This window comes from Rhinolophus sinicus, linkage group LG10, assembly GCF_036562045.2.
Source record: "Rhinolophus sinicus isolate RSC01 linkage group LG10, ASM3656204v1, whole genome shotgun sequence".
Classification (NCBI taxonomy): domain Eukaryota; kingdom Metazoa; phylum Chordata; class Mammalia; order Chiroptera; family Rhinolophidae; genus Rhinolophus; species Rhinolophus sinicus.
Window position 1 is genome coordinate 30,701,783 of NC_133759.1, and position 26,152 is coordinate 30,727,934.

The 26,152-nt window shown below is 38.6% G+C and overlaps 1 protein-coding gene across 1 annotated transcript in view; it reads left to right on the forward strand.

Moving 5' to 3' along the window:
* Positions 1-26,152, forward strand: part of LOC109444512 (collagen alpha-4(VI) chain) — a 105,079-nt gene that overhangs the window by 65,902 nt on the left and 13,025 nt on the right. Inside the window, exons 22-33 of the mRNA XM_074312826.1 lie at positions 4,291-4,353; positions 6,095-6,157; positions 7,192-7,254; positions 7,758-7,820; positions 9,893-9,943; positions 14,102-14,137; positions 14,242-14,304; positions 15,627-15,689; positions 16,904-16,939; positions 18,018-18,054; positions 20,027-20,038; positions 20,125-20,618. Coding sequence (XP_074168927.1) covers positions 4,291-4,353; positions 6,095-6,157; positions 7,192-7,254; positions 7,758-7,820; positions 9,893-9,943; positions 14,102-14,137; positions 14,242-14,304; positions 15,627-15,689; positions 16,904-16,939; positions 18,018-18,054; positions 20,027-20,038; positions 20,125-20,618 — 1,044 coding nt within the window. The remainder of the gene's footprint in view (positions 1-4,290; positions 4,354-6,094; positions 6,158-7,191; positions 7,255-7,757; positions 7,821-9,892; positions 9,944-14,101; positions 14,138-14,241; positions 14,305-15,626; positions 15,690-16,903; positions 16,940-18,017; positions 18,055-20,026; positions 20,039-20,124; positions 20,619-26,152) is intronic.

Sequence of the window (26,152 nt, forward strand, 5' to 3'; positions counted from 1 at the left end):
CATGTCTTGAAATATCATTTTATCCCATTGTTTTTATCCCTAAAAAGGCAGAAAGAAATAGACTACAATTGACAAGGCTAAGTTTTGGAGAAATTAAGTGGCTCTAGGCAGTGGAATGAATTTCCTACTCTTGAATTATTTAATTCTTTTGTGATGCGATGTGTAATTTATCTCAATATCCATTAACAGTGGGTCCTCTGCTCAGCTGGATCTTGGTTAATTTGGATTCCCTGTGTCACTCCATCTCCTATGTCTTTCTCTTTTATTTAATTCAAATCAGAGCCAAGCCTGTGCATAAATTTAAAGTGAAATTGCGCTCTCAAGCTTATAATGAAAAATATTTCCCTGCCTATTCTTCCTCCCTGTTTCTGACTCCCAGATCTTCAGTAGCACACACTTTTGTCTCTTTGGGCTGTTCTTTCTGGTATTATTTCCATTTTCTAACCAACCTGTTTAATTTGCTCTTTTTTGGTTTTCAGTTTTGGATGCTTATCTATTGATTTCTTTCTTTCTTTTTTCTTTTTCCTCTGTTGATTGTAATTTGGACCTGAGTCACCGGGTATGTTTCTGAATCAGAATATGTTTCCCTTTGGGCTCTTACTGTGTGTTTATTTGTGGTATATTCTATCTTATTTTCTCAGCTAGACTCTGACCAAGAATTCTTTAAGCCCCTTGAAATTTTTTATATTCTAGAGTAAAGAAAATTTTGTTTTTCTAACCCCCTTTCTCTATTTCTTTGTATTTTAACTTAAATAAATTTACTGTTATGGTAAGTTTATTGTAAAGTAAATACATTGGGTTTGCACTATATGGCCAAGATTCAGTTCCTAACCCGGATTCTTGTACAGGATGGACTTAGGATTGAAATACATTGTGAATTTGTAATTCCTTGTTGATGGAGCCTTCTGAAGGATTTTTTCTCCATTTTTATTTGGTAAACCTTGTTTGATTCAAGATTCGTTCTAAAAGGCAATTTTCTTGAGTTTTAAGCTGTTGAGTAGAAAGAACTATTCTAGCTTCTCTGATATTTGAATATTTTTCCTTCCTTCCTTCCTTCCTTCCTTCCTTCCTTCCTTCCTTCCTTCCTTCCTTCCTTCCTTCCTTCCTTCTGTTTCACCTTTCCACCTATCTCCCTATGCCCCTCCCCTGTGGCAACTATCAGTTTGTTCTCTGTATCTATGGGTCTGTTTCTGTTTTGTTTTGTTTTATTTCTTACTATGGAGGATAAAGATGTTTCTTAACCTGTCCATATCCTTCTCCGTACTCTATCTCTCAACTCAACCTTGCAATACATTTATTTTCTCCACTTTTGGTCCAATCAATTCATCATTCACATGATGACTAGGTAAATATTATTTATAGCTATATAACTTTTATTCTCCTGAGTCACCCTTTCTCCCCATTTGCTTTGTGTTCTATGTGCCTTTTACGAGTTAATCATAAAGCTCTTTGACAAAACTGGTAACCTCTCAATATATTCAAACATGCGGTTTATTTTTCTTGGATTCCTCCTTCCTGGGCCCTTTGTCCTCCTATTCCAGTCCAGACTAATTGTTCTCTGGGTCTCTATACTGTTGTCTTATTGGGACAGATTTTAGAATAGCAACCTCTCATTTTGGAAGCAGAGAAAATGTGTGCAAACTGCCATCTTCAATAGGGAGCCTCTCCATTTAATACATTCTAATCTTGATGAATCCCTGCAGTTGTTTGCTCTTTTTTCCTGTTCAAGCTTTGATTTTTTTTAAATAAAAGAAAAAAATCATAACTAGTTGCAGACTTTAGGGTAAACTGGGTTTATCCAACATGTAAATGATTTGCTAGTTAACCCAGTGTTGGAACATTGGTCATAGAGACTTATTTATGTTTTTGAGACTGTAACTTGCTGAAGATTACTATTGGAAGAATATAGCTTATAAAAGTGCTGAATTCCAAATTACAATATTCCTTGGCTCATTACTGTCTATAAAATCAGTTATGCTGGCTTATGCAAGATGCCTAATGAAATGGAATTCTAAATAAGATTTTATTAATGGAAAAGATTGTATTATGACAAACAAATCAGGATAAAAATCATATGATTATATCAATAGATGCAGAAAAAGCGTTTGACAAGATACAACATCGATTTATGATTAAAACACTTAATAAAATGGATATAGGAGGAAATATACCTCAACATAACAAAGACAATATATTACAAACCCTCAGCTACTATCATAATTAACGGTGAAAAACTGAAGCCCTTTGCTCTATGTTCAGGAACATGACAGAGCTGTCCCCTATCACTTCTGCTTTTCAAGATAGTGTTGGAAGTCCTAGCTAGAGCAACCTGGCAAGAGAAAGAAATAAAAGGCATCCAAACCGGGAATGAAGAAGTTAAATTTTCACTCTTTGCAGATGACATGATGCTATATATAGAAAACCCTAAGGATTCCACCAAAAATTTATTAGAAACAATAAACAAATACAGTAAAGTTGCTGGCTACAAAATCAATGTACAAAAGACCATTGCATTCCTATATACTGACAATGAAATCTCAGAAAAAGAAATAAAAAAGACAATTCCTTTTGCAATTGCAACAAAAGAATCAAATACCTAGGAATAAACTTAACCAAGGATGTGAAAGACTTATATACTGAAAACTATAAGACATTTTAAAAAGAAATTGAAAAAGACACAAAGAAATGGAAGAATCAACATAGTTAAAAATGGCCATATTACCCAAAGCAATATACAGATTTAATGCAATCCCCATCAAAATCCCAATGGCATTTTTTAAAGAAATAGAACAAAAAAATCATCAGGTTTGTGTGGACAAACAAATCAATGCCTAGATTATTTTGGCAATAAGCTAAAACCTTTATTTGTTAATAATAAAATTAAGATTATAATTAATTTTTAAATGACCATAAACCCACCATCCTCTTGTAATTATTTTCATGGTTGTGCATTTCCTTTACTTGCATAGATAATAAAGGGTTATCATAATAGTATATTAGTATATATTATTTTGTATTCTGCTTTTTTATGTTTCCAAATCTTCCTATTAACATTTTTTTTTGCTTCATGCTCTTTATTTATTTATTTTTCATAGCTATTCTCCTCCTATTCTTTTTCTTTTTCTTTTTTTAATTAGTTTCAGGTGCACAAAACAATGTAATACATTATACCTTACTCTGTTAAAGAACAATGATTTGCTAAACTATTCTTATGTTGAACATTTAGATAATTGTGTATCATGTCAGTATTATGGGTTTTTTTCTTTGCTGAAATGATTTCCTATGTAAATGTATAGCATGGAGTTATAATAAAAGAGTCTGAGCTTTGCTGTATGGAGCCATGTTGTTTTCAGAAGTGTTGCATTAAGAATGTCATTCACTAGTGTAATGTCAAATTAGGCAACATTTCACAACCTGTTTCAAAATTTCTAGCTACATGCCTTTTAAAACTTGGTTCATATTTGTAAATCTAGAAATCAACTCTTGAAGAGTAGAATAATGTAAGAGGAATGATTAATAGAAGTGTTTCCCATTTATCTGAATAGTTTAAAAAATGTAAGAAGCACAACTAATTACTCCACATATTGATTATTCTGAGTTTAAGATTTTTTTTCTCTTTGCAAATTTATGAATAATCAGTAGCTGAGTTAACATGTGAGCAACATGAGAAAGAAGACAGAATAATTCACAAAACGATTATTATCTTCAATCATGGCAAATGTATCTTCTCTGTAAAAATGAAAAATATTAATTTGAGGGGGAAACTAAATCAGTTATCAGATGAATTATTTTAACAACTCACCTTTGCTTAGATAACTAGTTTACTGCTGTAAGAACCTGTAGGGTTTTAAAGCTAGTTTTCTGCTCTTTCTTTATGTGCTTTATGGGTCTTTTTCAAGGTCAACATTCTGAGTTTCCTCACATGGGATAAGGGTCCTTAACACCAGTCATCATTTAATCTACATCCCTTAGAAGGAGTGGATGGGCTTTCAGTAACCAGTATTATATAAAATGGGAGTTTGAGTAATTTAAACAAAACATTTTTGCTTCCATCACTAGTTGAGACATTGGAAAGATGTGGAAAGACAATAAGAATCTGGTCTTGCATTTTCCCTTCATAAGTGGAACTCCTGCCTCCGTTTTTTCCTAATTCTATATTCTAAGAGGACTGAGCACAGAAAGTGAAATCTTTCTTTTACGGCTTTCAAGTGACATCTTGCAGGGAAGGCTACCTTCAATAAGAACACTAAAGATGCCTGTGAACTCAATACATTTTATTCGTTTTGACAGGGTGTGCGTGGAGAATCTGGTGAACGGGGTTACCAAGGACAGCTTGGATATCCAGGCTCACAGGTTGTATCAGTGAACTTGCTTTTAGTGCTAAACAGGACATTTAAAATTTTAACTTAGATTCTTGGATAGGGATTTCACATTTATCAGAGACTCCCAAAGCAAATTGTATAGCTTCTCTTCTGGGCAGGTTAAACCCCAATAGCTAATATTTATTGAGCTCTTACTATATTCTAGGCATGGCCCTCAGCACTTGTATTAACTAATTTAATCCTTCAGTGGGCGGTTTATTACTCCCACCTTACAGGGGACAAATGGAGGGAGGACGGGGAAGTTAGGTAAATTGTCTAAGCTCACACAACTACTAAGTGATAAAGATGGGATTCAAACTCAGGCAGTATAGTTATAAATCTATGCTCTTAATTACTGCCTCTGAAGCTGTGTATTCAAATTACTCAAACAATATTTAATTCATTAAAATTGTATTCAATTTGGCAGGAAAAATAAGCAACGTGTTTCTTGAGTATTTATTACACATACGGCATTTTGCTAATAGGCCTGGGGCATTCAGACCATAAGGCAAGGATCTAGCCCTCAAGGAGTTCAGCCCAGTGGGGTGTTGTAAACGATTCCATGATAATTGGAAATTTAAACTTCCAAACAGTTCTATTGGAATCCTCAAAGCATAACCCAAATGTCATTCTGTAAACACTTCTGGAATACTTTCTACATCTTTCTTTTAGAAGCCAAATTGTTTTCAAGTACCCTCAAATGGAAGAACTTTAAAACAACAAATTTTTACCAACACATGGAATGATTCTCCTGAACTTTAAAGATCCTATGAGTGTCAGGTGATAATTTGAGAAGGTTTCTGCTGTTTTTCCATTTGACAAGGATACTAAAGAAAGAAATGGGACATCAATGCGTAGAGATTGTATTTACTTTATGATAGAAAATAGTATCTGAACATAGGGGGGAATAACTGAGAGATGTATTTTTGCCTTTTCTTTTGAGCACTGGCTTAATTCAAATTTGGACCCCCCCAACCCCTGTTGTGTCCTGGCGTTCTTTATATTCAGTTTATTCTACTGCTGAGTGCAAAAGGAGTAGGTTTTGTGGTGAACTGTGAGCAAGATAATCGATAAAGCTTCCCCTTCATTCTCACTTCCCACTGGGATGTGGGTATGATGGTCTATTTAAATAGATGACTCAATAGTTCGACCAGGAATATAGAGGCTTGATCAATGCTTCTAATAGGAAAGCATTTCTCAGTAGAGCTGGAGAGAAATTAAAGTGTCAGAAATCAGTAAGGTAAAATAGATCAGGAGAAAATGAGCGATGCCCCAGCCATGTGCCCAGTGAGATCAGGCCACTTAAATGTACTTTTGGTTTTTGATAAAATAAGAACGTGATTTCTTGTTCAGCCTTTGCATGTATAAGGAAAAGGTTGATTTTTCAAAGGAGAATACTACCCTTCCAGCTGCTCTCATTCCCCTTTTAGGATTTAAAATTAGTGTGGTGAATTGAAATATAAAAGCAATGTTCTCAAACTTTATTCATCATCAGATTCAACCAAAGAGATGGTTAACAATATAGATGCTGAGGACACACATCCTGTGTTTGGAGTGAGTGTGCTTCCGAGTGCAGACACTGCTTGATTCAAGTGTGATAAACGCGACAGTGATGGGCCAGGGCACTTTAATTTGTGCTCCCATCGACCTCCAAGATGGTTTTGTGATAACATTTAAAATAAGTATGTAGCTCTGTGAAAACTGGTTGAATTTTGATTTCATCTTTGGACTAGGGACGGAGAGGAAGGCAAGGACCACCAGGAACTTTTGGACAAAAAGGCTTACAGGGTGCTCAGGTAGGTTTAAAAAAAAAACAAAAAGCTGCAACACATGAACAATGGCCAGTTCACACAACTGAGTATTCCTGGACAAATAACATAAAGCTACACTCTTTGTTCTGGGATCTGTAGATATCAGGAATTTCTAAAAAGAGCTGATTGGATGTACTCAACATTGATCACCAGCTATGTACTCCCTTCTGCTCCAGGTATATTGTGGAAATATAGTAATCAGTGAGATTGGGTTTGAGCCTCAAGGGTGTGTAACACAAGCTCATACTACCTACAGTGCAAGAAAAATTGTATCAAGAGAATAAATGACTAATTTACTCCTTAAAACACATAAGAAAGTAATTACCATCCCAATTTTATAGATGAGGAAACTGAGGCTCAAAAAGATTAAATGACTTGTCATCTAGATAGTAAGTGGCTGAACCAGCCAATAATGGGTCTTTCTGTGAGTGTTCTACTCCCTATCCAATATCCCCATGGTTCCCAGAAGGGTCAGCTCAGACTGAGGCAGCTGATGGGAGTGACTTCTTAAGGAAGGGAGCGTATGAGATACTTTAAACCCGAGCAGCACGATTTAAGTCAGGGACAAGGGTATCCAGAGATTCAAAATAGCAGTTCCAGGGTGGCCCAAGCCCTAGTTCTGTCCTCATTCTCTCTCTTGGTCAGGACAAGTCAAGCCCCATAACTGGTTCTATTGTTTTCATCCTCATTTGATTAATATTTTCTATTTGCGAAGGGTAAAAGTCCAGGCGTTTGTCTTCTGGATTCTTAAATCAAATGATGTTTTTCCCTCTAATTCTTGGTATGTGGTAGACATGGCCTCGTGCACAGAATACCTTACTCCACCACTTCAACCTCCCAGCCCACATGTTGAATGTATATATGATGCATTTTATCTGTTGGAGGGTAAAATTAATTGCATAAAACATTAAAGGTGATTCATGAACATATTATCAGTTCCAGACCATATGAATAATAACAAGAGAGTCAGGTATCTAACTGTAGCTCTTGAGGTGATTTTGATCATGTTCTTGTTGCAGGGGACTCCTGGGCCGCCAGGGTTACCTGGTTCAAGAGGAAAAACTGGACCGATAGGAATGAAGGTAAATGTCACAGAACCTACTTCCTTGATTGCAACTTGAGTTTTCTTACATGAATTTCTCCTTATGCCATCATTTCCAGCATGAGTTTCTGATGTGGTTGATGTTATCAACTGTCCATTACCTTATAGCTAGATACAGAGAAGAAAAGACCTATAGACAGACATGTGGAAAGATAGATAGATGGTCACAGGTATCATTAGACAAAGACATCAATGGACAGAAATATATGCATTCATCACAAATGTAGATTCACACCCTCATACCTGGAAAAAACCCCACAGCAATATAAAATTCTATAACTGGTGCTGCATACCTGGTTTTGCTAGTTTTCAGTACCAAAATTTTAATATATTTTTAGTTTTTTATATTGAACACAAGTCTAGAGGAAGATATTTACCTTAGACTGTAGAATGATGCCAATGGGGCTTGAAAAGAAAAACCATATAAAATTGCATGAACTCATAGGAGAAAATTAATTTCATCTTTATTCTTTATTATGAAAGGGAGATCATGGTAATGCAGGAGGAAGAGGCCCACGGGGCCAGCAAGGACCAAGAGGGCAACCTGTAAGTCTAGTTTCTTTGTTTTGTACTCTTGATTGAATTTCTTGTGTATTATTTGCTCTTATTCTACATCAAATTCTAATATTCTTGATGAATATTTGGGGTCACAAATATGATATGATCATTAGCGCTGTTGTGAATCTAAAGAATCAAAGATCCTCAAACTCCTCATATAAATAAAGAATCCGAAGATGTCTTAGGGTTGGTTTTGCCTTCTCACATGTCATTAATGAGGGAAGTGCCAGTGAGCCTCTTCTGTTTGTCAAAGATGTTTCAGACACATTTGAATTTTTTAGGAATACAGAGACGTTCAATGATACAGTTTTTCCAGGGAAACAAATAAGACAGCCAATCAGAGTTGCAAACTTTTAATGGCATAGGTTTGATTATCCAGAGCATAGAAATAGTCTTTGAAGACCAAGCCTCATAAAAGGTTTACTTCAACAGATAATATTTCTAAAGACAGGGCTGTGCGTTTTTACCTTAGTCATTTCTCTGAGCGTGAGAACAAGTTAGTTATTTTATGACTGTTTTTAATTCACCACCTTACTGAAAAGAGCTTTATGGTACTGAATAATGTTGTCTTTCCTGCAACTCGTATTTCTGAGATTTCGTTCATCACCAGGAAGAAGGACCTGCAGTTATTTTACACTCAGCACTGAAATTGCATTTGTTAGCCAGGAGAGAAAACAAAAGCAGGTGTAAGAAGCTTAAACGTCAGTGTGGCAAGGGGAAGAACAGAAAGGGATTACCTTCACATGAAATATAGGGCAAATAATGTTTCACATCTATACTCAATTCAGATGGTGAAGTTAACACTGTTTGACTTTCTAAAAATACCCTGATTTAAAAAACACAAAGCTTGCTCCTGCTGACCTTTTTCCAGACAGACAGAGCTGGGGAGCAATGCCTTTTTTGAAGGTGGCTCTTCTGGAATGTTAGAGGGTGTCAGACATCTCCAAAATATACCGTTTGGGTCTCTAGGGTTGCAGATGCTGGAGGCTCTGCACGTCCTGCAGCAGAGAGAAGCTGGAATAACAGCAAATGAACCTCATCTGTATCCTTTTCCCCTCCAAATAATTCATTTTTGGCAATTTTATCTTCCACTATTTCAAACTTTTCTCCTTAGCCATAGGAATGATCTTTGTGGCTAAACATTTAAAATTTTTTCCGTCAGTGGACCAACTTGTCCATTTAGCACAAAGCACCTAGAAGATTCTGAATTCACTCTTTATTACAGGAAGCTCACTGTCTACATGTACAGATGCTAAGATCCCAGTAATATCATCAATGTTTTCATAATTATTATCATCAGCAACATCATGCTCACTACTACCCCGCTGCCAACCTCATCACGACTACGGCCACCATCAGTGGCAGAATAATGACCACTTACCAAGTGCTTTCTCTGTGCCTGGAGTCATACTAAGTGCTTTCCACGCACGATCTCACTTAATCTTCCAGCAATTATACTGTAAGATGATATTATTAGCCCGTTTAACAGACAAGGAAACTGATGCTTAATGAGGCTGAGTAACTTCCCCAAGGTCACTCATACAAGCAGCGTTGGAAGTAGAATAAAAACTCAGGTCTTTTCGGGTTCACAGCCTATGTACTTATTCACTAACCTACATGGCCTCTATTCCAATCTCCCCCCCACTCCAAGTCTATCTTTAATCCTAGAGATTTACCAATTCTGGAACTTGTTCCATTGTTACTTTGTCCTATGAGGAAAGCAGGTTTGCCCAAGGGAAACTTTGTGCAGTGATTTGGCTTTGTACACCTGTGGTATCATCTTGCTGAGGTACAGAATTTTGTTGAAGAGGGGGTTAAAAATTAAAAAGAGAACACAAAAAAACTTATATAATTGGTCTTAAAACCTTTAAACCCTATTTCCTCCTTGTCCTTTGAAGGTAGTCCAGAGTTTATACTATGAAGGTAGCATAAACCTCCACCAAGCCCCTTTTGCCTTCCCCACCTCTGTGCACTGCTGATTTTCCCAAGCGGTCAGATAATATTATCAACCAAGTATTGATCTGGATGCCTCTACAATTCATCTTGTGTCATTTTCTTAGGGTCATTTTGGTCCTGATGGGTACGGACATCCAGGAAGAAAAGGAACAAAGGTGAGGGTTACCTTACAGAATATTCTGAACTAAGGACTGCAGCTTTTATTTTATTTTACTACAATAAGAGTTATTACCCAAGTGGCATTCTGGGAACAGTTTCTGCATGCTGTTTATGACATGTTGTAGCTGCCAGAGTTCCCTCCTTAAAAAATAAAAGCTGACTTTTTCACTCCCTTATTTAAAAGTCAAACTCCTTACCTCATGTTCTACCCACACCAGATATCCCACCCCAGCACTAGGCGTGCCAGGGCCTTTCCTAACCCTTGCCTTTGTAAACACTCTTGCTTCTATTGGGGATGTCCTTCCCCATTTCCCTCCTTTGGACAATTTTTACTCGTGTTCTAAAACCAACTCAAATATCCACTTCTCCTGTGGAAAGCTTCTTGGACTGCCACAGACAGAATGTATTGTCCTATACTCTGTGTTCCTAAAGCACATTGTTCATATTTCTACAATAGCCCTTTTGAATTGAGGTTACATTATAATTTATTCCTGCATATTTGTCTACCTCCCAGCTTGTGAAGTTGATAGCAGGATTGCATCTTACTCATTTTTTGTAGTGCTGGAACAGAGCCTAGCACAGAGTAGGTGCTCAATAGGTATGTTGGAATATTTCCACTCCGATAAGAAGCTGGTATTTTAACATGTAGTTAATGGGTCACTGACAGAGATTCTGAAGCCTGGAAGTCACATGAAGCTTGTTAAATAAATCAAATGTCAATAGTCACAGTGAATCCTGGTGCTTTAGTATGCAAGTTACATTTATTGCCTCACAAAATAAGGAATGATTAAGATGTTTAATGATACTCAGCTACTTAACAGTGTCAGGACTCGGGGCTGACTTCTCTGCAATTCTCTTGTTTCCTTTGTGACTGCAAGCTGACACCACTGTTACTTTATTGAACAGGAAAATGCCCCCAACATAGCAAGCTGTTAGTAAATAGCTGTAGAATGATGTATGGTGGGGGACCTCTGTGATCTTCTGGTTCACTCTTGTTGATGTACAGATAGGAAAAGTGAGACTCAGAGGAGTGAAGTAACTTGCCCGTGGTCACATAGCTAGTTAGGGACAGAGCTGAGTGTGGAAACTAGTTCATCGGAGCCCCATCCTGACAAATTAAGTCTTTCTTCTCTAGGGGAGAGTTTGCACAACAGGGAATTCTGGGTCGAATTCAAATGTATGTGTTGTAAGCCACATACCAGTCCTGAGCTAAGCTCAAGGGCAGTCTATGCTTATCGCGATACACTAACATTGTGGAACACACAGATTCACTCCACATGTGCATGCATTTTTCCTGGCAAGTTCTAGTGGTCTCACTTTAAATAGCCCTCACTGCTGCTCAGTCAGTGAACTATGTTTTCCTACCCTGTTCACTCTCCGCCTCTCTGAGCGGTCTACTTCATACCGTCTCTTCTTCCCTGAAACCTCCAAGACCTGCTTTCTCTTCCACATTTTTCAGCAGAGAAGCATGCTTTCTATTTCATTAATTAAATAGAAGCAATGAGAAGAGAACCTCTATACACACCCACCACCACGTCAGCCAAAAGACTTGCCTCTGCACGCTGTCGTCCCTTCTACCGCTGTGGAGAAGAGTCCAGGCCCTATCTAAGCCTAATCTCTCTTCTCATGGACTGAATTCCATTCCCTTTTTGCTTTCTTAAGGCCCTGGCTCCTACAGGTGTCATCTTTCTCTTCTGCATCATCAAATTTTCTTCCCTCTGCATAGATCATTCGCCTCACTATCCAAAGAGGTGGGAATATCTCTCATCTAAAAAAGCCCCCAAACCCAAAACAAATCCCTCACTTAACTATTAATACATACTCCCATTGCCCCATTTGTCTCTGGCAACTCTTTGAAGGAGTAGGTCTATACCTGTGGTTCTCACCCAGAGGTGATTTTACCCTCCAGGGGACATTTGGCAATGGATTTCATGTACCACAACTGGGGGAGGGGATGCTGCTGGCAACTAGTAAGTAAAGACTAAAGATACTGTTTTTCATCTTATAATATACAAGGCAGCCCATCCTAACAAAAGACCATTAGTTCCCAAATGTCAGTAATATGGGGCTAAGAAACTCTGCTTTCTTTCCTCTGTTCTCTCTAACTGGTAACAGTTGAGCCTTTATCCCTCAGCTCTCTGCACTCAACTACTCTGCTTTAGTCAAGGTAAAACCCATGTGCTAAAACCAATGGTCTCGTCTTTGCCCGCATCATATTCCATCTCAGCAGGCATTTGACAAAGATGATTGTGGGCTTGGTCTTGAAACCTTTCTTCTCTCATCTTCCAGGACACCCCACTTACCTGGTTTGTGCTGGCTGCCTTTTCTCAGTCTCCTTTGCTGGATCTTCTGAGTGTTCTTGACCTCTAACTATTGGAAGACTCAGGGCTCTATCTCCATATTTCTCTCCCTCTTTACTCATTCCTCAGATGAACTCATCCAGTCCCATGGCATCAAGTACCATCTGTCCTGTGATCTCCAGCTTATGTCTCCATCTCGGACCAATGCCTTAAACTCCAGATGTTTCCACTTGGTTATCTAATAGACATTGCCATATCCCCAGACATTTTTCTTTTGTTTGTTTGTTAACCTTTTATTATGGAAAAATTCAAATATATATACAAGTGGAGAAACTTACCTAATGACCCATCTCCCCACCATCATCTAGCTCAAACAATGCAAAACCCTTGACCATTTTTTTTTGTTTTATTTATTCTCCCACCCTCTTATCCCCCCACCAATTATTTTGCAGCAAATCCCAGGTATCATACAGTTAATGTACAAATATTTCAAATTGCAGCTCTAAAATATTCTTTAAAAATATAATACCATTATCACACCTAAGAAATTAACAATAATCTCTTAATGCCATCAAACATCTAGTCAGTGAAAACTGATTCCCCTGACAACCTGCCACTCCTACAGCCTTCCCCATCTCAGGGGTGGAGACTCCATCCTGCCGTTGCTCAGGAGAGACACTTGCACCATCTTTCCTAAGTTTCTTTCTCTAACCCCCTACATTTAATCCATCAACAAATAATGGTGAGTCTACTTTCAAAATATATCCAGCATTGCATCACTTCTCACTACCACCCCTGCCACTCTCTGGGCCAAACCAATATGATTTTTCCACCTGAATTGCTGTAATAGCCAAATAACTGGTCTCTCTGCTTCCACCATTGATTGCCTCATCTACTTAGTTCTCCATGCAGCAGCCAGAACCATCTTTTAAACACATAGTCAAATCACGTCACTTCTTTACTCAAAGCCCTTCTATGGCTTCCGATGCCATTCAGAATTAACCCCACTATTCACTTGGCCTACGAGACTCTACACAATCTCGCCCCTCTGTGAACTCTCTGATCCCTCCCCCTTCGGTGTTCCTCAAGCATGATACACATTCACACTCTTGCCTCAGGGTTTTTTACATGCCCTTCCCTTTGACTGGCACGCTCTTCTCCCAGATATCTGCTTGGCTTTCTCCCTCAGTTCATGCTAGTCTTTTCCCAAATGCCACCTTTACCAAAAGGTTTGCCTGACTACCTTCTATAAAATAGTTACCCTCCCCGCCATCATTCTTCATCCCTTAGTCCCCTTTTCTGGAATTGCATTTATCACTTCCCGACATACATCTTTTCCTCACTAGTGAGTAAGTTCCGTAACAGCAGGGTCTTTGTTCTGTGCACTGCTGAATTTCCAGTGCCTTGAGAAGTACCTGGCACATAGCAGGTGCTAAATAAATATTTGTGAATGAATAATTGCTTTGTAGTGTGCCTTTGATCTGACAACGAGCACCAGCTTCCCAACAGTCAATTTCGTGCTCCTTCCTTTGGTTTCCATTGCATCCGAACTCTGGTTCTTTAAACACATAGATAAAAATGCTTAAGAAGGAAGTTTCATTAGACAGTATATCAAGGAGGGGGAAAAATGTGTAAAAATCCTTTGCAGGTTGTTTCACGATGAATCATAGAAATAACACATGACCACTTGGGAGTAGCTCAAGATAACCACTGTTGCTGTAGTTGTTTTTTCTGGCACCTGTTTTGAGAGTCTTTTTCCTCAAAATTACAGTTTCTTCTTTTCCCCTGAGGAACACCAAAGAAAGATTTAATCACATGACATTAAGTAATACCTTATCTCATTTCTGACACTAGGGCAGATCTGGATTTCCTGGCTATCCCGGCACAAAAGTAAGAAGATATCTTTCTGAGCCTGGCAATCGGTATGCAGCATGTGTCATTTGTTTATACTTATTTTTCTTTACACTCAAAGTTTTGCTTTTGATTCTATTAAGGGAGAAGATGGTAACCCAGGCCATCGAGGAGAGAAGGGAGCAAAGGGAATCAGAGGGAAGAGGGTAAGAACCAAAGGAATTTCCCAAGATACATAGAGGCCCACAGCCTGACACTCTACTCACAGGAGCATATCTCCATTGGGTTAATGTACTTCTTAGCAGAAAGCCTGTGTCCTCCACAGGCAATGCACATTCCACACTTTCCTTGGGCCAATCCACTTCCCACTTAATCCCACTCTCATTTATCTTCTGAATGCAAATGTAGCTCCACAAACCATAGCAGAAAGTCCAAGTTGGAGTTTTGGTTATGCAATATCAACCTTTAACTAAACAAGTTTGGAGGCACCTCCGTCCTTGGTAAGTCTAGATATCATTTGGAAGGTACTGTTTTAGCTGCAGAGCAACCATTGCTGTTTCTTTAAGATTCTTCCATGCCTTAACTTTCTCTTAGTTCTTGTAGGACTAGACTCTCAAGAATGTGGCTGCCGTCTTAGCAGACTTTGAGTCGTATTTTCATTGTGCTTTACAGAGTCTACCATTAAAAATCTATTCCTTCAGGCTCTGAAGATTCAATCTTGAAGAGCCACAATCACTGCCACTTCTTTTTGGAAAGAGTAACCCTGTGGATATCTTTTTGGAAAGAATAAACCTTGGTAATGTTTAACTGATATAGACAGCAAGGCCTTCTAAGAAAAAGACATGGCCCAGTGTTCAGTGAAGAAAAGAGGAAAGGAAAGAGAATGCATATTTTCTAGGCACTCAATAATTGGTATTTTCATACATTGTCAAGGACATAAAGAAAAATTTGATCTATGCCTAACTGGGCTTGCTGCTGGCTGATATTGCACTGCTCAGCTAAACTTCTCTCTCTCATTTCAAATAAAAAGAGAGAAAACATCAATCACATACAGATAATGCTGTGTCAATTCAAATATGTGTAAGATGAGCAGTGAGCTTGCGATGAGCATATACCTTTTCTCACACTCTGAAGGCTAGAAGGTGGTGGAGGAACTTTTCTTTTCTCCCGATGCCAGGTCCTCAGTGCATATTTCCTGCATTCTTTAAATTATATGACTTGGAGGCTCAACTGAGGATTGACATCCTTTAAAGCTCTGTTTGGAAGTGTGTGTTTGTGTGTGTGTCCACATGTTGTCTGGGATTAGGTATGTAGGGGGGGAATTTAGATGGTTCCCATAAAGGGGCCCCTTCTCTTTCTAGTCTCTGTGTCTCACTCCACTGATCACAGTTCATAAACTAACTTGTCCATCTCAGACTCATTGGACCTTAGATATAGTGATGACTTAGTATCTCAAAGTAGGCCTGATAGCTTTAATCAAGTAGTATTCAAGGGAGGATACTTATTCCTTTGCTTTGGTCATTTTTAGGGTAATGCTGGCTTTCCTGGATTTGTTGGAACTCCAGGTGACCGAGGCCCTCCAGGACCAAGGGTAACATGGACTCTTCTTTCTCTTATTTTCAACCTTTGTATAAAAATGAATAAAGATTTGATAAGAAGCATCTCTAGGAAGAAATGACCATTTGGGACACACAAGAGGATCTATACAGGGACTGGGCCACATTTGCTTTACATTTCCTCAAGTCCTTGCGCAGTATATTTATTCAATTTAAATGTTTTACTTGAGCATGGGGAAGCTATTAGAGTGGCTGGGGATTTATGAATCTGTGTAAATACATAAAACAATACATAATATTTACGGGAGAATGAGTTTATCAATGTAAATAAGATAAGCAACTACATTTACGCAAAAACTAGAAGGAAATCCTAACAAAAAATAACATTTATATAATCTTAACTGAACTGACAATGTTGCAAGCCCACAAATGTTTTTTATTGTTTTTTTTAGCCCACAACTAATTTAAAAATTCCCTGGAAGGTTGTTTGGTATGAAAGGAAAGACTTGGGGCTGTTGTTATTTTGCCCTGTGCCTCATCAGGCTAGGCTGTCATTACATGAGGGATGACACAGTGAGTCAGCCATAAGAAGAACCCGGTGTTTTCATTGCAGTGTAGGGTTTACTGGAGAGGCGCAACAAAGTCATAGAATAAAAAAATCTTAGGAGTAGGACAACCCATGCCCATTTTACAGACGAGGAAACAAAGGCTGAGAAGATTATAGCAACCTACCTAAGGTTATAAATTACTGCCTTGTAGAGTTTAAATAAGAACGATGACCTATAGACTCCTGGACAGCCTGGAGTCAGGTAGCTCTATTCTGAAGGATCCAGGGAAGACTTGTTCTGTACTAGGGCAGAGATAGTGTGGTGGTGGGTGGCCTGAGGAAAAGGGAGAAGGGAGGACTGGGGTCTACTTTGGAACTGCCTATGAATGGTCCTGAGTTCTTGAATGGCCCATTCATGAATTTTATCCTCAACTGTGTTGTGGTTTCAAAATGGCTTGATCTTCTAAAAGTCTTTATGTACCATCTCCTAGGGCATCCTGGACTACCAGGTCTGGGACGTACCTCCTAGGCACTCTGACCTCCTTCCTTTAAAGGGTCAGACAGAACTCCAGGGCCAGGAGTGAAGGGCAGAAGGTGGTCCCTATACTATGGTGAACTTCTTCAGAACCTCTTGTGAATTCTGGAGAAAAATCTATTGAACCTCAGAATTTTGCATTTTAAACCTGTTTCTGTTCTTTCCAGGGTGTCAAGGGCCCCACAGGCATGGTGGATATGACGGTAGGTGAAGATTTTAATTCTAAACTTTATTCTTTTCAGAACAGAAAGCTTTTCACTTTCACAAAATAGAAATCTATAAAGATTCTTTAGTTTTCAGTAGATTGGGGTGGGGGTTTATCACTTTGTGAAGGGTTTAAAGGTCTAACTATTACATCGTTTTGTACACCTGAAGCTATTAATAATAATAAAAAATTGTCTTCGTAGTTTAGGCTTATAGACTTTACTCTGGAATGTTGTAACCAAAACAAATAAAAAGAGTAGAATAATATTTTACATCCTGGAGGGACTCTGGATATACTTGAGTAACATTAGTTGAGATGAAAGGAAAGACTTTGAAATCACTACCCCTGCACAATATGCCTTTTTGTAAAGTTCAAAAATTGCTTATAAGGTATTTATAAGCCAACACACAATATAGTTACAGGCCTTTGTGTCTCATGGCACGTGTGAAAACAATCTCAAAATTATGATGGGTTTTCATCTTCCAAGTACAGAAATGCTATTGTGGGGTGGGGGGGGGGGCGGGTAAGGGAAGAATTGGAGGCAATGGAGGAGCAGGAAGTGATGGGGCTGGGGGGAAGAACAAGACAGAGAGGAAGTGATCAAACGAAACAAAGCAGAATTCTAGGGGAGGTGTTAGGAGTATGACTGTGTTGGCAGTCATTCAGAAAAAGTGTACCAGGAATTGCTAACATAAGATCTAAGAATTGAAGGCATTTCTCTCCCTTCTGTGCTGAGGTTCCTGGATTTAAACTTTTTCAAAATCAGATTTGATTCCATTGCTTCGTGAGGCACATAAGAAACCCCCCACCCTTATCTACCTATCTCTAATAATACAGGCACTCTATTGTATGTAAACTACTTTAAATGTTTTAAAATATCCACTGGATCCAGAAATATAACTAGTGGATAGTTTCATTTGCTGTAACAATTTTTGGGGTTTCTGTTATAGCTCAAAATGCTTCAGATAGGCACTGATAATATCCATATGACATTTCTGAGTCACCAAAGTGAGGAGGAGTATACGTCAAATTAAATACTTTTTCGTTTTTCCTCTCTTTTTCCATCTTTCTAACAGCCTTGTGACATTGTTGATTTTTTGCGAGAAAACTGCCGTAAGTTGAAAAAGGCTCCAAAGGAGCCAGTAGTATGGAATGGGGATGAATCACGGATTCCGCACATAAGTCAGCATGGATTTGACTGAGGTTTGGGAGGTACCATTATCCATCAAGAAAGGCTCTGGTAAATGAATTTATTTAGCTCAGTAGTCCCTTGGGTAAGTAATCTTGTTCAATGTGATCTCAGAAAATGAAACGGTTGAAAGGCATGTCATCTTAATGGTGAAAAAAAATTTCACTGCACAATATGGCACCCCATAAAATGTAATGATAATTGCACAACTGCATATCTGTATCTTGGCCCTTCTTAGCATGAAACAGGCAAAGAAGAGCTTTGTTCTTTTTATCGCATCCATTTAAACAAGAGGGATCAGCAGTGAGCTTTCCATCAGAAATGTGTCATATTTTATATTGGTGTTTTAAAAATGGAATTATGAATCATCAAATATTAAGTAATGTTTTATCACATTCTCAGATTGGCATTTATTTACTGTCTTCAATGTATTCTAGTATATTTGAACCCTATATTATACACATTTCTCTCCTTACAGGCAATAGGGAGAGAACGTTGACTTAGCAAATTGCTTAGCTTGAGCACTTGAGTTTTCTCCACACTTATTCCTTCCTTTTTATTCTAAGTTTTCCATATCCTGTTCATTCCCATCTAGTTGCTACTCAGGGAGGATATGGAATCCTATTTCCTAGAAATCATAAAGAATAAAACCATCATCTTGACCACAATGGAAAAGAGTGTCCGAGTGGGCCATGTATTATAAAAATTGAAAATCCCTTTACATTGGAGAGCACTGTAAAATCAAAAGTAAACAGAAAAATGGGAAAAAAACAAACATATGCAATATAAGCAATGGACCCAATCACAGCACCTAAATTCCTTACTCTATCATGTCAAACATATATAAAATTGCTGCTACTCAATCATTTTCATCTACACACAAATATTTCATATTTGCTAATCTAAATATAAAAAAACTTTTTTAGATAGAAAATGGGCAATAGACATGAATGGAGGATTCAAAGAAGAAACAATGCAAATGAACAACAAACCTGTAAAAATGTTTGACCTCACAAGTCAAAGAATACAAATTAAAATGAAATACTCTTTTTATTTCTCAAATTGGAAATTTAATTTAATTTAATTTAATTTAATTTATTGGGGTGACAATGGTTAGTAAAATTACATAAGTTTCAAGTATACAATTCTATAATACATCATCTATATATCACATTGTGTGCTCACCACCCAGACTCAGTTCTCCTTCCATCACCATATATTTGATCCTCTTTACCTTCCTCTACCACCCTCCCTACCCCCGGAAGTATTTGTTAAATGACAAAAACATCCTTATCAATTAATAAATGTGGGAAATGTATAAAGTACTCATTGCTACTAGCAGTGACCTCAGAGCTCAATAGCAGTGACACAAGTGTGTTTCTCAAATCAGAGCCTGGAAGTGGCCATTCCAGGGTTGAGAGGAAGCTCCATCGGGTTCAGGGAAAGAGGCTTTTTTTGTTTTCTTGTTCTTCCATTGGGGTGAGGATGTTCTGTTTCTCAAATTACCTCCTGGTCTGAGATGTCTATGAAGCTTCCACTGGCAAGAAAAGGAAAAGAAAGGAGAAGGATAATTTTTCCAAATTGTACCTACCAATTTTCTTATTCTGTTATCCAGAACTTAGGAAGAAAACTACCCCACTGGGAAATGTAGTCTTTGTTCTAGGAAGCCATATGCCCAGCCATTGATTGGGGTTCTATTACTATAGAAAAAGAGAGAATGAATATTGGGGAGAAAGTAGAGATTCCCACACTCAGGCAGAAGGAGTCAGAGAAGGCCAAGCTTGAATTTCTCAGAGGAGATGGTTTTTCATTTTTAAGCACTCACTTGGAAAACATGCCACTGCTGATGTAAACTAACAATTTCTTCTTTTCTCTCCAAAATAATTTTCTTTCCAGCTTGTTCAAGAGGTAAATAATATTTCTTATTCACTCAAATCTTCCCCTGTTTAGAGGCATTGCAGAAAATCTTAAATCTGTGTATCCATTGTGTCCAGGTGTTTCCAAATGCCCAGTATTTCCAACCGAAGTGGTCTTTGCATTGGACATGTCAAATGACGTCTCTCCGTTGGATTTTGAGAGGATGAGAGACATTTTATTATCTCTGTTGATGAAGATGGAGATAAGTGAGAGTAACTGCCCAACGGGTACTCGAGTGGCCATAATTTCGTACAACAACAAAATCGATTACCTGATTCGCTTCTCGGATTACAAGAGGAAGCCTGCACTGCTGCAGGCAGTGAGGAAAATCCCCCTGGAAAGGTCATCGGGTGGCAGGAGCCTTGGGGATGCCATGAAGTTTGTGGCAAGACATATATTTAAACGTGTGCGTTCGGGCCTTCTCCTGAGGAAAGTGGCTGTATTCTTCCAGGCGGGCTGGACCCGTGACACAGATTCCATCAACACTGCCGCACTGGAGCTCAGTGCACTGGACATTGTCCCTGTGGTCATCACCTTCACAGAGGAGCACAACCTCCCATATGCCCTGTTGGTACGTGGAGGAACCATCTGGGGGCTGGGGAACCCGGGCGGTTAGTACATGGTCCTTATCCCTCCATCAAGGACCACATGAGGTAGGAGGTATTCTGTTCAGGGGAAGAATTTCCCAGAAATTGGTATATAGGCACGGTGGTGGGGGGGGCCTCATTATGGACTCTACAACTAATGCTTCTACTAGTGCCTACTGGCCATTCTCGAGCCCTTATTCTGTGCTCTGTGCCTCATAAACATTATCTTATTTAATTATCCCCCAAACTCTATCAGGTAGGTTTATTTCAGATGTAAGGAAACTGAGGCTTAGAGAGGTTAGGTCTACCATTGAAAGTCAAGTATGTAGTTAGTGTCAGATTGATATTATCTGCATTCAGAGCCTATGCTTAACCACTATTCTAAATTGTATCATGGACATCCATACAATGTAATTTTTTTCTTTCTTCTTTTCTTTCTTTCATTCTTCCTTCTTTCTTTCTCTCTCTCTCTCTCTCCCCCTCTCTCTCTCTCCCCCCCTCCCTCTCTCCCTCCCTCCCTTCCTTCCTTCCTTTCTTTCTCTTTCTCTCTCTCTTTACTTGGGGTATAAAATACACACCCATAGAGCAAAGCAGCTAAAGGACACTAATTTTAATTGTACAGCTGGTTGGAGTTTTATATGTATTTAAACTCCCAAGACATGATTCAAAATACTGAACACTTTCAGAATCCTGTAAGTTTTTCTTATGTCCCTTCCCAAGCCATACATTCCTCCGAGTCACGGCTCTTCTGGCTGCGATCACAATCAACTAGTCTGACCTGTTCTGGACCTTCATATAAATTGAATCCTATAGTATTTCTCTTTTGTATCTGGCATCTTTCACTCAACATCATGTCTGTTCGTTTTGTTCATCTATGCTGTATATATGGGTAACCTTTTTATTTTTTTCCTGTTGTCCTTAAGTGTTCTAGTGTATGTATATACCACAGTTTATTCACCTATTCTTTACTCTTCTAACTGAAACCCACTTAACACATTCTCATGGAATATTTGGGATGACATATCAAAATGAAGGGTGATTCTCTATTTAAGAGATTCTAGGAGGCTTATGAGTATCAAGTTGAGCCACGTGACATTGCCAATATTCAACTGTTTTTGACCAGTGAAAATGGAAATGTCATATGGTTTAAACTAAGAGCTAATGAGTTTAGCTGCGCTAGACCATTTAATTTTCTCTGAAGGTTGAGTATGCAGCAGAAGTTGTAGGTGAGAGATTTTGTTGATACAGCTGTGAATATGCTCCTAAGAATCAATAGGTAAAATTGTGACAGCTTGCAAGCTGTTGGGAAGGATGGACAAACTATTTTGGGCTTTGCGAATCAAAGTTAAAATGCAGAGGGTAAGTTCCTTGTTTGCCATTACATCCCTCTTTCCTAGCAGAATGTGTGGACATGGGTGGGTTGCGGGGGGTTGCGGGGGGGTAGATGCAGCTCTCAGTAACCTCCTGAGTGGATTAATAAAGGCAGGGTATAAACGAATAACAGTTTAAATTAGAGACATAGCTTTTGTCTTTGGCTCTTTCATCAATAATGAGGTACCTTTGGAAAAGTCTCTTCATCTTCCCGAGCCTCATTTTGCTCAGCTTTCAAATGGAGAGGGTCACACTTAGACATTATCTAGGCTCCCTGCCAAGTGTAATTATCTATTATCAGGAAGGCATTTCTCTAACATTTGGACAGTGATACTCAGGGTACATTTCTATCCCCCAAATGCTCATCAGGGCTGCTTTCTGAGAGGGGATCCTGGGTAGACAGTGTTTGGATCCTACATAGAAAGGATCCTTTGCCAAGATGTTCTTGCCCTCTTAGTTGCTTGAGGTTCCGAGTAAAAGCATGTAATGGTTTGTGAAAAGAACTTGCCAGCTTAAATATACCTGGACCTCAGTTCTGTCATTTCTATCTGCTCTCCTCTCCATTTATTGGACACATTCTTGCCCCAGGATGCTATTCCTTAACTTGAACAATTTAGAAAGGATGTTAAATGATGCTTGGCAGCGCAAATGTAATAAATGACCTCATTTCTGGTGACTTTAGCAAGGAGAGAAACTGTAAAAATGACAGGCCCCTTTCAGGGCTTTTCAGAAAAACCTTCATTTCTTCCCAACTGGGCATATTGCCGCCCTGATTCTCCCCTACCCTGTGCTCAATCTTTGTGGGAATCCAGTTAAGAGAGTGGGAATATCTGGTGATTTTTCCTCTTAATTATCTTCCTGAGGGCTCTCTTTATCTGTGGAACTTTTGTCTTTTATTTCTATGTTATTTTATTTTTCAGCACAAAACCCATTTGCTTCTGGAAAATTGATGGTTGTTCAATTTTAAATGATTATACTCGTAAAAACAGATGCCCTAACTTCTCTGTCCATTTAAACATGGTTGGAGGCTGTGAGCATATTGAAAACATTTTTTTTTTAAAGCCATATATTGAATTCTGTCAGCCCTAAATAAAACAGTATTACAGCATTTGGACTATTTATGCCTAATCCCATTGTCTGTCCAATTGCCTTATGTTTCAACACATGACTTTATTCAGCCCATTTTTTAAAGTTAAAAACCAGACAATTACAGGGAAAACGCAATTTATGTGACAGTTTTCAAATTTCTTTTTTTTTATTAAAATTTATTCAGGTGACAATGGTTAGTAAAATTACATAGGTTTCAAGTGTACAATTCTGTAATATGTCATCTATATATCACATTGTGTGTTCACCACCCAGAGTCAGTTCTCCTTCCATCACCATATACTTGACCCCATTTTTCTTTATAAAAACTCTAGCATGTGTTCCCTTGAAACAATACCTAATAAAATAGCTCATGTTTATTGATCTAAGATCTTCCCACTTACTGATGCATTTAATTCTTACAATAACCCAATGAGATAACTATTATTATGGGCCCACTTTCTAGGTGATGAAACTGAGACACAAAGAAGTTAAATAACTTTCTCATGGTTTGGAATTCGCATTAGCAATGGGATGTTAATTGAAAAGTCAAAAACAGGGAAAAGAGAGAGTTTAGAAGTTCAAAATTCTTTTCATGTATTAATTCATTTTATCTTTATAATACTATGAGATAGATCTATGAACTGCCCTTATTTCTATTTTTATGTATTGCTCTTTTTAGAAAAATCCAAAGAATTGGTTTGTATTTCTATCACAGAGACAAAAAACAAAAAAATTAGCTTTAGAAGATAAAAAAATGTTAAGAGGTCAAAGGGATTAGGGGTGGGTGATTTTTAAATTTTGGTATAATTTCAGAATTCAAGTTGCAGGAGGACATTCTCTTTTTTTGAAGAAAGGGCTGAGTTATCCAGATAAGCCCTTTCAGAGGCCATGGATAAACCCCTACTGAGGCATGTGGGCTGCTGTTTTCTGTTAGATTGTTCCTTCCCTACAGCCAGGATCAACAACCGAGGAAGGAATTAGGCAATGAGGCTTCATACTTCGGCTTTGCCCCTTAAGTTATCTGGACACGTTATTTTGCACTGGGACCTCAGTTTATTCATCCATAAAATGGGAATAAACTCAACAGGTTTGCTGTGAGAATTATTAAGAGATAGTGCCTATAGGGACATCTGACATTTCCTACGTGTATACTCAATGCAGGCTGTTATATGTACCATCTTCTCAAGGTCCTTAAGAGTGCGTCTTTGCCCAATAACTATTTCTTAAATTGGTAGCTTCCACTTAGTGAACGCCTATGAAATGCCAACTATCATGCTACATGCTTTTCGTGCTTTGTCATTTTAAGCCCTCATTACTCAAAATATGGTCCTGGGACCAGCGACATAGCATTACCCAGGTTTGTGAGAAATGCCAAATCTCAAGCTCCACCCCGATCTAATCGACCAAGCTCTGCACTTTAAACAAGACGTCCAGATTGTTTGCATGGATGTGAAAGTTTGAGGAGTGTTGGTACGATCCTTATAACTACCTACAAGTTAATTGTGATAATCTACATTTCCCAGAGGAGGTGAGGGAAGGTCAGATGTGAAGTGACTTATTCTAAACTACACAGTCCTGGAATTGGCCCTCCCATATATCTGATTCCCTAATCCTACTCTGCCACCCAATGCCTTCAATCCAATGCTGACCCCTAATATTTGCTGGGGAGTCCAGGAGAATCAATTGCTTCATAGCAGTCTTGGTGGGACCACGCCAACTGGCAGGAGCCAAAACTGGACTCCAGCTCCTGGCATCAGTCACAGGTTACGTGACTAATGGTTCTGTCTCCTTTCCCTAGTTTTTTCAGTTTTCACTCCTTTCCCTAAGCCCTTACCTCAACTGGATGCCAGACTGTTTCTAACTCTCCCTTCTTAGGGCCTATTTAGCTCTTGCTCTGTGCCAGGCAAATCTTCCTCCCCTGCATTTTCTTCCTTCCCCTCTCCTCCCATCTGTCTAAGTCAAGAACCTCCCTCAACTCAGTTCCAGGAATAAACATTGTCCTGTGACCTCTGGCAGCTTAATACAGCAGCTGAAGCATTGAATTTAACCCTGTGGTTCTCTCCGGCTCAGGACCCATGGGGGGGTTCTTTAATAGTGAGGGCTGAAGTTTAAGGGTTATCTGTATCCTTTCAGAAAATGTCTTTCTGTCTATTAAATAAAAGAGGATGTTAATGCAAATCCCTGTGCTGCATCCCCTCACCTCCTCCTTCATCCCTGGCTGCTAACATATAGTCCTGTCTTTTGTATACAATTAGTCCCAACCGACCACTGGATACTCAGAATGAAGTTAGTTGAGAGAATCATTAAAGGTGCTGATTCAAACTATAATAATGCTTTGAGCCACAAGCAGATCACTTGGTTTGTGTTTAAGTTCCTCATTTTTGAGATTTCCTTGGTTTGTGTTTAGGTCCTCTATTTCTGAGATTTCCATCTCTGGTGCTGATGGGAGTTTTTAGTAGGAATCATAGAGCCCATTTTCTCATCTCACAATGGGACTCCCTCCCACACTAGCTCTCTGCTTGAGCCTTCTCAGGAATTATCTTGTTCCTTTATCAGTGACTAGGACCATGCTGGCTAGTCCAAAGTCAAAGTAATCAAATGTTAATTAATAACAACTAGATATAGATGAATCTATACTGAATCATAGTTCCCCACGGACTTCCATTGTGTTTTTGTGTACTTTTTCCCACAAATTTATTTTTGTAGGAGCAGGAAAAATTTTAAGCATGATCATAAAATTATTCTTCCCAAGAAAAATTTTTAAAAAGATGCAAGTTTTGCAGCTATTCCAATTCCTTTGCATTTGATATTTTTCCAACAAGCAGGACAAGAGATGGACAAGTGCATCCTCTCAGCTGCTCAGCGTAAAAAAGGTAATAAAATGTCCTAAACATGAAGCAAATCCAGAACACAATAATGGAGGACCAGGCTGTGTTGAAACAGGAAGACAACTCAGCAGCGTTGATTCCTACCCTAAAACTCTGTTGCTGAGGAAACACAGAGCCAATGATGGCACATCAAAAACTAGGACCCGGATTCATGACACCTAATCCATTCA